Source organism: Varroa jacobsoni, unplaced genomic scaffold (genome assembly GCF_002532875.2).
Source record: "Varroa jacobsoni isolate VJ856 unplaced genomic scaffold, vjacob_1.0 contig01198, whole genome shotgun sequence".
Taxonomy (NCBI): Eukaryota; Metazoa; Arthropoda; class Arachnida; order Mesostigmata; family Varroidae; genus Varroa; species Varroa jacobsoni.
The window spans coordinates 24,264-40,133 of NW_019214594.1; the positions used below are offsets into that span (position 1 = coordinate 24,264).

Sequence of the window (15,870 nt, forward strand, 5' to 3'; positions counted from 1 at the left end):
CGTGTTTTGCATCTGTTGTATATAATGCCAGAGGATAATTTCCTTTATGTTCACAGTCGATTTCGTTAGAAAAACCTATGAATGTAGGCTGCTCAAAACCCACATTTTTCTTTGTTTCAGTAATACATTATGCACAACCGCACGCTTTCAAAGCAAAGTTTATCTAATAGAGGTCAAGTCTGTAAGGCAAATATAAAAATCTAAAATGTTCACTGAAATTTTTTTCTTCTTAGTTACTCATTCTGTACGCACAGCTTCACCTAGAAAACCTTTCGGTAGATTCGGTTACCTCATAAGAGAAAATAACTATTCATATTAGCTAGCATTGTTTATTGTCGTATACAATTCGTTAAATTACACCTGTCACTTTTCCTCATCCCTATTATCTCTACATAACGACGAGCTTTGTTTATCTACGTACTCATTTATTCTTTCTAATATTTTTTAATATATATATCTATCTATCGCAATCAGTCCGCCACGTACAGATGGATTTCTATCCACTAGGAGATCTAATCGATTGCTTATCGATTAAACGTCACATGCATGCATAGACATACACTGTCAGAAAATTATCTATACATAATACTCATGATACCTAGATTGATTTGATCACAGAAGAATAATTATGCCGTTTTAGCCCGTTGTAATATCGTGTGTGTGTGTAGTTGTCTGCACTGGGATATCAATAAGGAATTACGCGCCCACAATTGACATCCATCATGGCGACTACGGTTTCTATGTATGTGATAAATGTTAGGATTGTACATCCTTCATAAAAATGGCTGTTTTAATTGCTTTCAGATGTATTTGTCGTTTTTAATCTTTTCCCTCGAACGAGTGTTCAATGAAATACAGAGTGTCTACAATTTACTAACGTTACTATAAATACCACAGGATTATAATCGTCGTTATAATGCTTCTTAAATACAAAAAAGTAACAATCTTTCTTTTTTCTGGAACTCTTTTAGGTACAAACACTGAGCAAAATATCTCCTTTGAACTAAAGGGATACTAAAAACTACACATATGATACTAGAAAATGAATATGATTACTTGGCCTAATCTAACGAAAGCCAACAAGGATTGCTTGTTGATATTTATGCATAGAAAGTCAATAGCACACTATACAGAATATATATATATATATATATATGTATATATATGATTCTTGTTGTTTCCGCTCCAACAGTGAACTACAACATGTCCAAATGGTTATTTATCAGCGTCCTCGAAGAACACAAGCGGCTCGCTGTTAACGGCTGAAACGGCTCAGGTAAACTGTAGAGACTCCAGTTTTCACCAGCAGTGAGAAGAATATAGAACACGATTAAGAAATTTTTCGGACATCCGGCATTTTCCGCCTCCAAGACTTGGCGTGTTAAAATCAGAAACATGACCGAAATTGATAACTGACTGTTTGTCTTTCTGTTTGTTAATCGCTGGCGAATCTCTGGTTTGGTTGTTAGAAGAACCTTCCCCCTTGCTGGGCTTGTTGTTGCGCTTGTTGCTGAGCTTGCTGTTGAGCTTGTTGCTGGGCGATATGAGCAGCTCTCTGCTGCTGCTGCATCGCTTGAACCTATCAAATACGAAAACCAAACACGCTAAGTCTTACCAACGGCAAAGTCGTAATTAGAGATTTATTTCCGTTCTTTCCGTAGACATGGATTTAGGAAGCTGACCGTTAGTACGAAAGTAAGATTACTTCGCGTATCCCTCTAAGTTTAGTAGACGATCATTTGCTTCTAACATGTGTAATTTAAGAATACAATGCGCACATTTTCTTAGCTTATTAGGTTGTGCTACTTGATTAGCAGCCGGATAATTTCAAGTATTCGATTTGTCATAAAAGACCAAATTAAAATATTAAACTTTTTATATTTTTCCATTTTTAGCGCAGCGTTCCATATCAAGTATAAATGTTACCTCGTTGTGAAAGACATTACATTTATCGGCTGAACAGACTTCTCCAATAATACTAGTCAAAATTAGCAAAATTTCCAACCATAAAATCTTTAAATGCTGACGGCGCTTTTTTTCTGTCTTGTCCCTCATTGACCCTAAAAAACACATGTCCTCTTTTTCCTAATATCTGTCGCTTGGATTTGTCAGCAACTTCGTCAGCGATATAGCGAAAAAAATTGCCCACACATTTTTTTTTTGCTGAACTAACTTACCAATTGTTGCTGTTGATGCTGGAATGCAGCAACAGCAGCTGCACTTGACGTGGGCGTAATTTGTTTATGTTGATCACGACCACCATGGCCTGATACAGCCGTGAGTGGAGTTCGCCGACCCTCACGTTCGACCCGCTCTCTCTGACGAGCCGCAGCGACGGCCATTTGCTGTTGTTGAGCCATTGTTGCTACCATGTGCTGATGCTGAAGGGCAGCCACGGCCGCAGCGGATGATGTCGGTACCCCACTGCTTCCGCCCGCGCTGTTTTTATGTGCCTGTTGCTGCTGTGTTTGGCCAGCTTGCTGTTCTCCACGAGCTGCAGCTACTGCGGCCGCGGCAGCTGCTTGTTGACGCTGAGCCGCTGCGACCTAAAAAGAAAGAAGCGGGAACGAATCAGGATGATAGAAGCATATAGAGGCAAAAAATAATAGAATTTCGAATATGTATTGAAGGTGCATATGTAGATTTTTATACGAATCTTCATTTTACTGATTAATTTGTTCCTCACTCGAAGAGCAAAGATATTATAGTCCCCGGCTATAAATTGTACTATATGGAGGAAGTTCCAGAGTTTTCTTGATAAAGTCTAAATAGCTACCGTTTTCATTATAAGAAGGGGTGACCCCGAAAAGGTTTGATTGCATCAGCAGTTTAAAACAAAGGTAGAAAACGCTCAAGGCGAACGGTTACATTGGGGTGCTAGGGCCCTAATCTATATTTCTGATTAAGTGGCTAAATTAGTTGCTGGCCCATACCGCTTGTTCTTGAAGCTTTTTATGTTCGGCTGCTGCAGCCGACATTACGGCCATATGCTGAGGGCTGAATACTCCAGGTTGACCTGGGTGACCCGGATGCCCCGGATGCCCAGGGTGGCCGGGATGGTAGGCGACCATCTTATCTGCTTGAGCCGGCCCAGGTTGCCCATACGGAGCTGGGAATGGATACTGGAGACTTCCCGGTTGTCCACTGGACACGTAGTAAACAGGTGAGGGCGAAGGGTATGCCCCCCCGGCCGATGCACCTAGCTTGCCAGTAGCGTTTCCATAAGGCGAACCCTGTAAGTTTCCCAACGGCAAGCTTGGTTCACACTTCAAGGTAACTACGAAAACTTTAGGGCTAATCTCTCCAAGAACAATTGAGGGCATTCCATATGCTGTTTAGTGCCTACAAATTAGAAATAAAGTGCAGAAAAATACCTGGATCATGAAAAGGTATTAAGGGGGCCTTAATCCTAAATAAATACTGTTCACTTACTTGACCCGGTGCTGGCGCAAATCTTGCCTGTGACTGATTAGCGGTCTGTCCTTTGAAAGGATGTCCCGGAGGATAGCCCCCTGGAGGAAATACTGAGTTACCAGGCCCCTGCGCCGTACTGGTAGGAGGAGACGGTGAGTGATGTCTCTTAATTGGAGGCGGTCGATGCGGTTGAGGTGCGGCAACTTTATGACCTCCTGGATGCCCTGCAGCGGCTGCCATAAAACGTTGATCCTGCGTAATTAAAATAATATAAGATTAAGCCATATTTTCACACTGGAAAACAGAATTATCGTCTCAAAAGAAAACCCTGAGGAGAAATTATCCCCTGCTGAAAACGTTTGAAGTACGTCAAGGTGCTTTATTTTTATTAACTACGTTGACAAATAAGTCACTTACAGCAAATTTTTTCATCTAGCATAATGTTTCAAACAACTGTCATTTAAACTATTTCTGTCGTAGTGCGACCTGTTTGTTTATCATCGTTGATGTGAGAACTAGGAGACAAAAGGCTGCACTGAGTTCTTCATGAGTTGAGTTGAACTGAGGTCTTCGTAGATTTATCTCTTGTTACCTTGTTGTTTAACAAGCTCGGATTGTTATTCTGAGGTGAAACCACTGTTTGTTACTTAACACTACGTGATTTAGAAGAATAATAACAATAACGATAACAATAATAGTAAAACAAAATCAAAGAAAAATAAAGTTTCTCCAATTCAAGTCCATATGGCACAGAGCTGTCACTTAATAACACCAATGACATTAACACGGGCAGCAACGATTGTGGCCGTTATTTATTTCAATATAGTCTCACGTATCCCATTCTATCTAATTTGAATTGCCAGCGATAATATCTGCAACAACACCCTATATTTCCTCGAGCAGTGTCACGCTACTAGGACATTATCAGCGACTGAAAAGCCTTGACCCTTATGTTTTGTCACCCTTCCATAAAACACGCAGATTCGTTCCAGCACAAGCACAAAGGAGAACATGCATCCGAATATACCGATCTGTTTCATCCGCCCCGGTGATGACCGAAACTGTAGAAAGACTAGTATCATCAGTCAGTTTTGGACGAATCGTGTGCTCGACTCTGTTCATTTGTGCTAGGGATTTACACAGAAATCTTCTTGACGAAGGACGTGTTCCCACAGTGAGTAGTTACAGCGAAGACCATATCAACAATGCCGTAAGTACATGCACTCGAATGTTATGTAACTGCAAGATAGAGTACGCGCACCTTATGGCTTACGTAATAACATACAAGAGAAACTCTATCGCGGAATCTGTGAGACACTTCAAGCACTTAAGTACCAGCCAAAAAAGTGAATAGAATTCCATCCACATCAATATCATACATTATCGTGTTCTTCCTTTCCTATAATCTCACTTACCGTCATAAATACTGGGCTCGGCATCTCCTGCGGCCTTTGCTGAGCAGCCGCTGCCACCGCCGCGGCAGCCTGTTGCTGTGCCGCGACCGCTGCCGCCTGCACCTGCTGCTGTTGTGCAGCTGCTGCTGCAGCTGCCGCCTGCTGCTGTTGTTGTTGCTGCTGCTGTTGTTGTTGAACAACCGCTGCTGCAGCTGCTGCCTGTTGGGCCGCATGCTGGTGCGCCGCCACCGCCGCTGCAGCTACTTGATGCTGCTGTTGGTGATGCTGCTGCTGTTGTTGAGCGGCAGCAGCTGCAGCAGCTGCCGCTGCCTGTTGTTCCTGCAATAGCAGTTTGTGATGCTGTTGAGCCGCGGCAGCTGCAGCGACCGCGTGCTGTTGCTGTTGGGCGGCTACCTGCTGCTGCTGTTGCTGCTGCACGTGTTGTTGCTGTTGCTGTTGTTGTACAGCGGTAACGGCTGCTTGCTGTTGTTGTGCAGCCTGGGCGGCTTGTTGCTGCTGGGCGTGCTGCTGCTGTTGGGCGGCAAAATGTTGTTGAAGAAGATGCTGCTGTTCGTGCTGCTGGAGCTTACGTTTGGCGTCGTCCTCGTGTAAGACCTGAAAGAGAAGCGCGGAGAAGAAGAAAAATTGAGTTAAGTCAGTTGAGAGAAAGCAAGAAAAGAACGTGGAACAGAGAGAACAAGATTTCACTACATATATGGGAAGAAAGAGAGATCTATAATTTCTTAGGGCTTTCCACTTACTAGCGAGTTGGTACAGATAATGGCAAGTTGCACTGGACGCATAATAGTGTAAATCGTTAGAAGCTTAGCTTAGAAAGAAGAAATTGCTTTGTGTAAGAAAAACTGCCACCAAGAAATGCCAACGATGTCGGAGAGGCACTCGAAGGTTGCATGGCTATGAGGCGGAGCGCACGAACCTCATGGCTTCCCTGGTAGTTATGAAATCCAAAAAACTCCACGGGCATAAGATACTAAGTATTCCAGACCGAGGATCGGTCAAGTACCAAGGGCCTATTTAGTTATAATTGTGTAAAGCTTAAAAAGAAACCTTTTTGAGTTGGAGAACTAGCTCTTGCTTTTCAGTCTGGAGTTCTTGGAGACGTTTCTCCGAAGCTGCTACCTGTTCCTTGATCTCCTCTAATGTCATCGCATCCTGTAATTGCCATAGAAGAAGCCGGTGTAATAAATTTGCTAGAAAAATTGTGTGCATAAAGCAATACAAATGAAAAATAACAAATTAAAGTCTTAAGTTGAAGTCTAGAACTGATCCCACAGTTCGTATAGAAATATCGTCATTTGTATACAAACTCCTCCAAGCATGTGACGACCGACTTCGACCGCGAAACGAAGTGTTTCTAGGCTCGTATTCGGATCTAGAGCACTATCTGTCCGTAAATATAGCAAGCGAACATGTTGCCCATAGCGCCATCACGGGGACATAGTACAGTTGGATGCCTTCAGTAGGAAGCAAACTCTGCTACAAAATTTTACCGCTGCGTAAAAAATGGGATAGGCCTATTCGGAAAGGCGGATAAAAAAAAAGCTAATAATTTTCCTATTTATAATCTGACATCGAAACTAGGCCACGAGCTGTAAGAAGGAACAACGTCTAATAATATGATTGTCATAATGATTGGCACACATTTTAGAATTTTTCTCTTTCCACAGCATGACGCAAGCGACGGTATATCATTGTGATTGTGCTTATTGTTTAATTCCGTTCGAACGTTGGGTGTTTTAGATATAGATACAGTAGCTTTATCTGTTTGCTGTACCAGCGCCATTAGTAAAGCATACTTTAAATTGTTTCAAACTAAAATATACGAAAAGTTGTTATATCGTAGTTTTAGAAGATTTTTTCCTACACTCAGAAATACGTTAGCAGCTCTTGAATACACTTACCCTTTTCCGTTTTTGTTCCATTTCGCGTTTCATCTGTTGTATCGCTTGATCGGCTTCCAGTTCCTGTTTTTTCTTTTCTCGCTGCAGGAGTATGTGTGCCTAAGTTAAAAAGAAATTAATAATAAACTTTAGAGTTGTTTATTAAGCTACATTCTGTATGTGTTATACTTCCAAAGTAAAATGTGTAATGCTTTCAATGTTCGTAGGTTTCGTACAGTTATCACTTAATAACTACATAGAATATACAAACATTCGTTCAACGTATCGATTTCATCATTCCATGCGGTAGGTACATTGGAAATTCTGCCGACAGTTGTAATAAAAATAATAGCACTCTAAATACAACTATAGAGGCATTACATTATTTCGTTCTTATTATTCTTATTTACCCAAACGGGTCCTATCCAAGAAATACTGTATTAATCGATTAATGTAAAACAACTCGCTACAGTAAGGCTGAAATATCACCGTAATTTATTGTAATGATTAATTACGCCATTCCCAATTTTGGCTGTAGATCATTAGCAAGAGAAGCTCTCAACGTGTAATGAAGTATACAAAAATATGGGCCTTTTTTTACCAGGATGAAAAACAAAACAAGTATATACGAAACATGAGAAATTATTGTTTCTAATAGCTTCCAACGAATTCTATTTGTGCGCTGGCGAAAAACCTTAATTGAAAAGCCGAATCTATTACCATTCTTTTCAATACTTTTATTCCTTTTGTGCGCACGTTTAACTTAGGCATCTCGCTTACTGTATCCATCAGAATGGGTGAAATTGGCAATCCAGTCATTCGCGTATACCGTGGCAACGATTGCACACGCTTTGGTTGACTTTCATGTCACAACGTAATCGAATTAAAGCGCGCGCGCCATGCACAAGTGGTCATTATCACTGAAGGTGCTTATTTTCACTCAGTGATGATCAGCGGTATTCATTTCCGTTCTGAAATATCTGATGACTTTATGAGAGGTGACGGGCTTGCCCAGCTACTTATGTTAACACCATAGACTGCAAGCTACTGAAGGAGCTACTGTGGTACGAAATAAGCGAATTTTTTATACCATTATATTATTAACCTGACAACATTGATACATCATGGCGTAATATTGAACCTAACAGCAAGCTGGACGTAGAAATAAAGAAAGATCAAATCTAGGGTGTACTACAATGGGTAAGGTTTTGTAATGGCCACTTAGAAGTGTATTCAACAAACTGATACAGCATACAAAATTAGATAAAACAAATAATAGCAATACAGTAGAAAGTGTCTCTTAACTAATCATAATTACGCATTTATGCTCATGTATACTTCTCTAAGAACAAAAATGTTGTACATTAGAAGAATCTCTCAGTGTTTTTCAAACCATAAATATTGTGCGTTTTCCTAAAATATATAAATCAGAAGGCTATGTTGCAATTACCTTGAGCTGGTTCCACGTTGTTAAGCTCATCTTTGGCCGTTCCATAACAAGCGCTGAAGAGTGCGTCATCGTGAGAAGTTGCTGATTGCAAAACAAAGATTAATTGAAAGCTATAACCTATATTTTTGCAGATAAACCTGTAAAGAAATGAACATCCCTATTACATAATTTTCATTAAACGACAAATAGACAATTATCAATGCATTGACCGTTTTCTGCATAACCGTTGTCGTCTTAAACGAAAACCTTTGATGACTTTTTTTAACTACTAATAGCGCAGCATCTTTCCATAAAGCCTGTTTTCTTCAAGGTTTTATCTTGCCTGTATCAAATCCACAGTTCGCAACGAGTCCGACTTGTTCTGACTAACTTGTGTTAAAGGTAAGCATGCATACCAGTGTAGTATGCCCAGTTGAAGTAATCTGGCCCTGCGCGCGCACAGTAGGGCTTTTCAACCGTGGGCAATACCTGTTCCCTCCACAGAAAATTCACATTTTTAAGTTGGGTAATAGCTGATAATGCCTTACTGCTACTCGACGCCGAACTGATCTCGTTTTTTCCATGAACTTCTTTAGAGACCGGCGTTATGGTTGTTCCGCACCTGTTGAAACAGAGGAATGTACAGGCATGAGAAACCACACAAAGATCGCCTTGCGGCGAAGATCAAAAACACCAAAATGTTTTCAGGTTTTGAACAACTTACAGGTAAAGGATGTTAGATACCAACATTTTTTTACAGCAGGCTCTGATGCTCTATACGTCCTGTATGAAACTTTTTTTTAATTAAATCTGTCAATGAAATACAAAGGTTTTTGTGTTTTTTACGTCTTTATATTTGCCAGACCTCATACGTACATATAATGTACGTTGACTTCAAAATATACCTCGTATACGACAAAGTATTACCATGTAAGCCTTTGTAAATGAAAAATTCTCGCCTATTATTATTGCCAATATTATTTCAACGGGAAAAAAACAGGCCCCGTCAGGTCAAGGTGCGATATTTGTTTTAGTATGATTAGTAATTTACCTTTTTGATCAAAAAGATGTTTCAGATAGAACTCTAATACGCATCTGCTGTCACATTTGTATGGATTGGCAAATATTATGCGATCTCTAAATGTCGCTATTAAAACGTATTTCTCGGATCTTTTTTCAGTCCATAACTATCATCATCTTGTGAACCAGCCGAAAGCAAACATCTTTTACAAGACACGACTCCGACAACCGCTTAATACTGAAACGCTCACTTTTCGTAACAAAATCACAAGTTTAAGCCTTGGAAGCACACATCAGCGCTTTTAGGATTAAGACTGTTACTAGTTTTTTAACCTAATAACCATATGTTTATTGCATAATATATTTTTATTTCAGTAAGTACAAGACACAGCGAATATTTCAAAAAACTTTGTGCCTGTAGGAACTCGCAAGCATTCTGTGGGAGTCAACTGCTATATATGATATTTATAATACGTATAAAAAAAAAGCAAATAATATGCATTAGTTAGTAATGACCAGAGCATATTATCTAAACAGAAACTCAACTAATCGGAAGTGTTATTCTATTCTTTAAGTTACAACAAGCATTTAGTCTTTTTTTAATAATAATAATAACAATAAAATATAAGAAAAGAAGAATACTGCACAAACGGACTATCGTAGCACAAGTTCCGAGACAAAAGAAAAAATAAAATTTATTTACCTAAATGTTCTAGAGGAAAGATAAAAACAAACTTTTCAGACGGTATTTGAAACCTATATCTTACTTTAAAATAGCTATTCACGCAACATAAAAGACAGAAGGCCTTTGCAAGATGTAGCAAGAGAGCTGCAGTAGATAAATAACAAATAAAACTGAACAATTTATGATCGCCGCATGAAACTCTTTTTAACATACAAACTAAAATTATTCCTAACAATCTATATTTAATAGTTAAAACAGAACGTTAGAAATATTTTTCACTCGACTAAATTTTGACTTTGATATGAAGTCTTGCACCAATGAAGCGCACTGGTGACAATTTTTTTCCTAATTATGGATTACATCTAGACAGAAAGCACCCGCCGGACTGGACAACGGAGAAAAGTAAATGAAATCAGTTCTGTCCTCTACAGCACTTTCCATCCTTCTGTGCGATTCACATTTTGTCTTCATTATATGTTTCATATCCGGGACGATTTTCCCCTTACCATCGCCATAATAGAGTCAATAATAGCGGACAGCAAGATATGGTACGGCCAAACAACCGCGACGTAACATCAACGCGAGGCAAAGAAATAATTAGCGCAAAGTAACGAATAGGAAATAAGTCCATCTGTACGAAAGATCTCATCTGTGGGTTACAGAACTGGCAAGTTCACAGTTAGAGACCTGCTCCTCGGTATCAGCGGACCAGAAGGTAATCGATGGTTGGAGATACGTGGTCTGTCTATAACTATAGAGGTCTTATTATAACATTAGCCTAGATTAATAAACAAGCAGGCTGTACATGCTCTGTCCAACAAAAGGCCCTTGGCATTTGGATTAATGATCAACTTCTACTTGAAGTCCGTTGGTATCATAGAAGAAAACAATGATGAACGTGAGCATAAAGGTCGTTTTATTCAGATTCGCCTAGGGTGGTAATAATGACGAAAATAGTTAGCAAGAACGAGAATCACTCTTAACCGTACGGTTCATTCGGTAGACGTGCCAACAGACTGCAGCTGTAAATACTATAAAGGTACGTTAAAGGTTGCGTATGGAGCAAAGGCGCTTAAATCATACGAAGTTACTCTTGAAATGAGAGAGATCAATCTAAAAATTTCAGTAGTTCTTATTAAATCGATCTGAGCGTAAAAATGCTGTATTTACAGCTTTTTCGTAGACGCCATCTTTCGTTCGTTCAGAATCAACTCTATTTGACAATTTTGCCATTTTCTAGTGGCCATGACGGAACTGATGGTTATACTTGCTGTAATTGAAGCTAAAACAATACCATCGATAGAACACTTGAAACATTTTGAGGTAGAATTTAGAAATATTGCAATGTATTCTATTAGCATAAACCGCGTTGCAGGTAATAAGCCGGTCATAGTCATATTGTCAAGAAAATCCCATAATCGTATTCCTTATTAAAAAAGAAAATAGGAACCGTTTAGTTCTGCCATTGCTGAAATCTCTAGAATATTCAAATACTATTTTATTGGCTTGACAACAGCAGACCTTTAGCATGTGGCACAACGGAATCTGATTTCCAGTCGAATACAGGTTGTGAATTCGCTACGAGTATCGCTAATAATGAATTTTCAAACAGTCATTAACTCAAACAGAATATGACTTGGTAAATGATTACTGTAACGTTTTTAAAAGAAAAAGTCGTAACAGTATCTTTATGTAATCTTAAGTCCACTCCTGACTAATTTGTCGTTTTCGAATAAAAATCTTCGTTTTATGTAGGTATCATACAATAGTACATTGCAGACATATGGAAAATACAACTTCTAAAAAAATCGTTCTAAGAAACAGCTTCCTCACTTTGTAAACGACCTCTTTTAACGACTAATTGAAAATGCCAAATAAATAAAAACTCCATAGTTGAGTTCCACGTTTTAAAAGGTGTCGAAAGCACAGCTCAGTTAATGATGAACTGCACAAACGCCTGTAATATCGCACGTCACTCAATAAATGGCACATTTTTTCTTGTGAATATTACACTCTGCTCAAATTTCAAATTCATCTTTAAAGTACTCACTGACGCCTATAACCTAAAGATATGTAACACACTCTAGTTCAAGGAGCTATAAAACCTAAATCTATTCGCAATTGAGCAGGTGTTCGTTTCCAGTAAAGACATTCGTTTATCCAAATATACATATTTGTACCCTACGATAAATATATTTAAGTAGTGTCTTATTAAACTATGTTATTTCATATTTATTTTTGGCCAAACTGTTACCAGTCTGTGACTAAAATTACATAGGATTTAAAAAATATATATAATATCTATTTGAATTATGATGAAAAATTAGAAACACCAAATAGAGCCTAGTTTCTTCTAGGATATGCAGCAAACCTGATGCTCGTTAAGATCCTTTAATTGTACACGATTCATATTCTCAGTGTAAATCCAACAACAGCTATAACTTAATGCGCTCAGTTTTCTAGGAATGGAAGTTGTCCGTCTCAAGAGAAAAGGGTCAGCGGCTCATTTTAAGGCGTTGACAGGCTGAGTGCGTTTAAATTTCGTACATAAAATCGTTATATCAAGAATCGTTTTGGAAGCTATTTGTGCTGGGTAACTTAGTATCCAAAGAACGTGTGTGTGAAGGTCTGCGGTTTCATCAGATGATATTCATCAATGGCGTGTAACACTAACGGCACTCACCTGTCAGACAGACTTTGGTCCATTCACTGTTCACCTGAATTTCAACTCGAGTAAATAATTAAAAATAAGCTAGACACATAATTTGCCCCCGCCACTGGTTCCAGTAACCGGTATATTAATCATATATTAACAACAACAACAACTGTTCTACATGAGTTCACGCTAAGAAAAACTGCACGGCTTTATCACGACATTGTTAACAATAACTACAAGAAAACCCTTAACGGGTGCTAAAATTTATAATAATCTTTTTTTATTTACGTTAATTCATACAGAGAACACCATACTAGCGACAGAAGACATTACTCTGCAGGCCGCCATTTTTACCGACACCCTGTTTCGAAATCCCAGACAGGTGCTACTCAGCATCATTCGGTTTTCGTTTAACTCTTCTTAACTGGACGTGCCGACCTCAACTCCCTGACCGTGTGTGAATATACGCTATTGATATTAATTAACATAACGAACAACAAAGACCTCGTTATGAAATAGCTAGGTTTAAACGCTATTTCTCTTTGACAAAACCATGATCGCATACGTTTTCTACTATGACGTTTCGTACGCCCAAATGTCAATACCGAATTGAGCGTATAATCGCGTGTATCCTGTAAACGATTTCGGTGTTATCCCTCGCTCCTCCAGCTCACTTCATCAGTTGGTGATGTGTGACCGTCTTCTTGTTATTGTTTTGTTTTAGGTGGGTACGTTCTCCAGGTAGCCCCTTAGTGGAAGGCAGTACGCAGAAATACAGGACATGCAAGTTCAGTGTTGATTTTGCTGGTGTCTGGGATATCTCGATGTCAATTCAGCTGCCGTGGCCTATCACGCAATAAAATTTGATAGGCGCGTTTTTGTCTCTGTGAATGCGTGTGTGTGCATTAAGGCAAAGGCTCTTCGTGCCGTCGTTAGATCTACTTTACTTGTGACCTGATTCTGTTATATAGCGCATAGATGCCTGAGCCTCGCAAAGGTGAGTTTCTCTTCATTCGGTCGGTGTAAATGTATATTTGTGTGTCAGTGTTTTACGTCGTTCAGGTCCAACTTTGGCCTGCCTTTTCCTCTGTTGTTGCTGTTTGAGCTATTAGCGCTGAGTCGTAGTTGGACACGCACGACGCCCTGTTGCGGCAGTTCGCTCCTTTCTCAACCTTGTATCGTTCATTGTCGTCTGGACACTGACAAACAGCAACGAGCGGCACTAAAGGGTTCTCCATCCTGATAGCCCGTCTGACATTGTGGGCCCCCTGCCGCTGTGGAACAGGCAGAAATCAGCCCCGTTGATGGGAGGCCATTGGGCAATTGTTCTTGAGTACAGACCTCGAAACTGGCCAGCATATGGCCAACCAACGAACTAAAAAACTGTGACTCGTTTTTTATTTCAATTAGTTTTGGTTACAAGGGCAAAGTGATAACAGTAAAAAAAGTTCCGTCCTCTTTTATGCTCCATATCTTGTTGTATTCTTCGATCTGCCTAACCGTATCTCTTCGGCCTTTCGCTACCAGTCTAACGCTTGTGGCTAGACTCTTGATCCTGTCGTACTGCTAACAACTAGCAGCAATCGACGGTAGCGGCGGCAGCTGTCAACATGCGTTGAACCCCATGAGAGTCTGGCCACTGCAGTAACGAGCAGTTCGTAGGTGAGTGAGCCAGCCATGTCCTTTTGCCTTCTTTCCTAGTTGATTCGTCCCATTGTTGAGTAGTGTTGTGAGGGTCACCGTTGCATCCATCGCTGACTGTGGTGCTGCAGTTGCTGTTGGTAATATTGGGGCCATTGTGTAGCGGTAATCCGTAGTGGTGGGGGTGGAGGCCTGACCGGAGTCATTACTGCGATGGCTGACGAATGCTGTGTTGCTTATTGTTATCATCATCATCAACGGCATCATATTATTGCTGCCGCTGTTGCTGATGAGCGCCATTGGTGGCCCCATTCAGTTGCAGCTGGATGTGATGTGTGTAATGGAGCCTTCTGCTTGGCTGGTAACTGCTACGGTTTAGTTCGCGCTGCCGCTTGTGAAGGTGGTATCGTCGTAGGAATCGGATGCCACAGCATCGAACGGCCACGATAATATAACCGGAGGAAACGGATAGTTCAGGCAGTCGTTGACTGACCGAGTTCGCACCAGCGGCGGCCGGGCAGCAGCGGCGGCCGGGCAGCAGCGATAACACGCTGACTGTAGCAGCCGCAGCCAACAAAGTCGTGACTGGTGCCGTTTTGCTATTCCTCGTCGTGCTGAGACAGACTAACGTTTGCTACTGTGGCAGACCACCACAGCTGTTCCTGCTGTTGTTGGCGTTGGCCTTTTGCTTCGATAGCAGCAGCAGCAGCTGTCTGTGGCGGTCTTTCTCGTGTGGTGGCTGTCAGCGAAATAATTGCCTTTTTCAATAATGTAGCTATAGCATTCATTATTAGAGACTGCGCCTGGGGCCGACATTTGCCGCAGTGTGCCACGGAGCTGAAACCGGCTAAACAATCTACGAGACGTGTGCCCGTCTGTTCAGATATGTGACCGAAAACGACAGAAACAATAGCGGCGAGAACGCCAGCAGGAGCAGTTGACGTGACTCGTGAATTTGTGCGAGAATTTAAACAGAGTCTTGCACTTATTCCCCTCGGCTACAAACGTCTTGTTCGATTTTTGCAGGTGCAAAAAGATACAACTAATATCGGCAACAGTGCCGAGATCAAATGCTGTATCGCGTATTGTGTTTCGTACTTCCTGTATGCGAATGAGCCTTTCGGTGTGCTTGTGTATCTGTTGCGCATCAGACGCCTGTTGTACCATCGACGACATGCCGACGCCCCTTTGAGTTACTCTGAAAGTCGAATTCTACAACCAGTGTTAAGTTATATTGAGTGCAGAGCGACGCAACGATTTGCAACGATCCGTTCGACCAGGAGCAGCACACAAGCCCCTCGGTAGGTTCGTCGTTTCTTAGTTAGTTCGAACGAGACAGGATCCGAGTGCTATTGATCTTGGCGTTATCAAGTATAAACGGTGATATTGGCAGGAGGCAGCTGATTGGAGGTGTGGAGGAAAACAAAGCGGCGATGGCTCTTGTGCTGTTTCAAGACGGCATGAACTAACTGATAACACGGGAAGCATGCCGTTCAGGGCAGCACAGATAAATGGAACGTTCTGCCCTTCTACCATTGGTGGATATTCATCGTAGCAGCTGTAGTGGTCGTTAAGTCGCCCGACGTCCAAATCTAGGGGTTTAGGGTTACGATAAGGGTACGACAACGGCGAAACTTGAATAGAAATGTAAAGTGCAGCTTTATTCGATGAGACATTGTGGTGGACAAGGCCTGACAAAGAAGAAGCAATCCCTTGCTTGCTTTCACTAA

At 40.8% G+C, this 15,870-nt stretch overlaps 2 protein-coding genes across 17 annotated transcripts in view; one reads left to right on the top strand and one right to left on the bottom strand.

Moving 5' to 3' along the window:
- Window positions 1-313: 313 nt before the first annotated feature.
- LOC111271871 (uncharacterized) lies at window positions 314-13,109 on the bottom strand. 7 transcript variants are annotated; one of them, XM_086973082.1, is made up of 10 exons: window positions 12,527-13,109; window positions 8,687-8,760; window positions 8,160-8,240; window positions 6,731-6,829; window positions 5,877-5,981; window positions 4,830-5,423; window positions 3,433-3,666; window positions 2,934-3,233; window positions 2,178-2,546; window positions 314-1,579 (listed from the first exon to the last, which is right to left on the bottom strand). In XM_086973082.1, the coding sequence occupies exons 2-10, from the start codon at window positions 8,720-8,722 to the stop codon at window positions 1,466-1,468; spliced, it is 1,932 nt and encodes a 643-aa protein (XP_086829208.1). In that variant the 5' UTR covers window positions 8,723-8,760; window positions 12,527-13,109; the 3' UTR covers window positions 314-1,465. The 7 variants fall into 7 exon arrangements, with proteins under 7 accessions (XP_086829208.1, XP_086829207.1, XP_086829206.1 ...); XM_086973081.1 differs by having other exon boundaries at window positions 8,652-8,760; XM_086973080.1 differs by having other exon boundaries at window positions 8,160-8,212; window positions 8,555-8,760.
- Window positions 13,110-13,394: 285 nt separating this feature from the next.
- The window catches only part of LOC111271873 (putative phospholipid-transporting ATPase IIA), a 33,541-nt gene continuing 31,065 nt past the window's right edge, over window positions 13,395-15,870 (top strand). For 8 of the 10 annotated variants that reach the window (XR_002687187.2, XM_022852889.2, XM_022852894.2 and 5 more), the window contains exon 1: window positions 13,395-13,496. The gene's annotated coding sequence lies outside the window, so the exon portion shown is untranslated. Of the gene's footprint in view, window positions 13,497-13,615; window positions 14,162-14,231; window positions 15,442-15,870 lie in introns of those variants that run through there. The other 2 variants (XM_022852891.2, XM_022852890.2) reach the window with 2 other exon arrangements.

What these genes read in the sequence shown, in the direction of transcription:
- LOC111271871 (XM_086973080.1), bottom strand. Translation starts at nt 12,549, where the DNA reads ATGGACCAAAGTCTGTCTGACAG. An exon ending in GACCAAAGTCTGTCTGACAG is followed by an intron (nt 8,761 to 12,526) that starts GTGAGTGCCGTT and finishes CTGTTTCAACAG; the next exon opens with GTGCGGAACAACCATAACGC. An exon ending in AGCATCAACAGCAACAATTG is followed by an intron (nt 1,580 to 2,177) that starts GTAAGTTAGTTC and finishes CGTATTTGATAG; the next exon opens with GTTCAAGCGATGCAGCAGCA.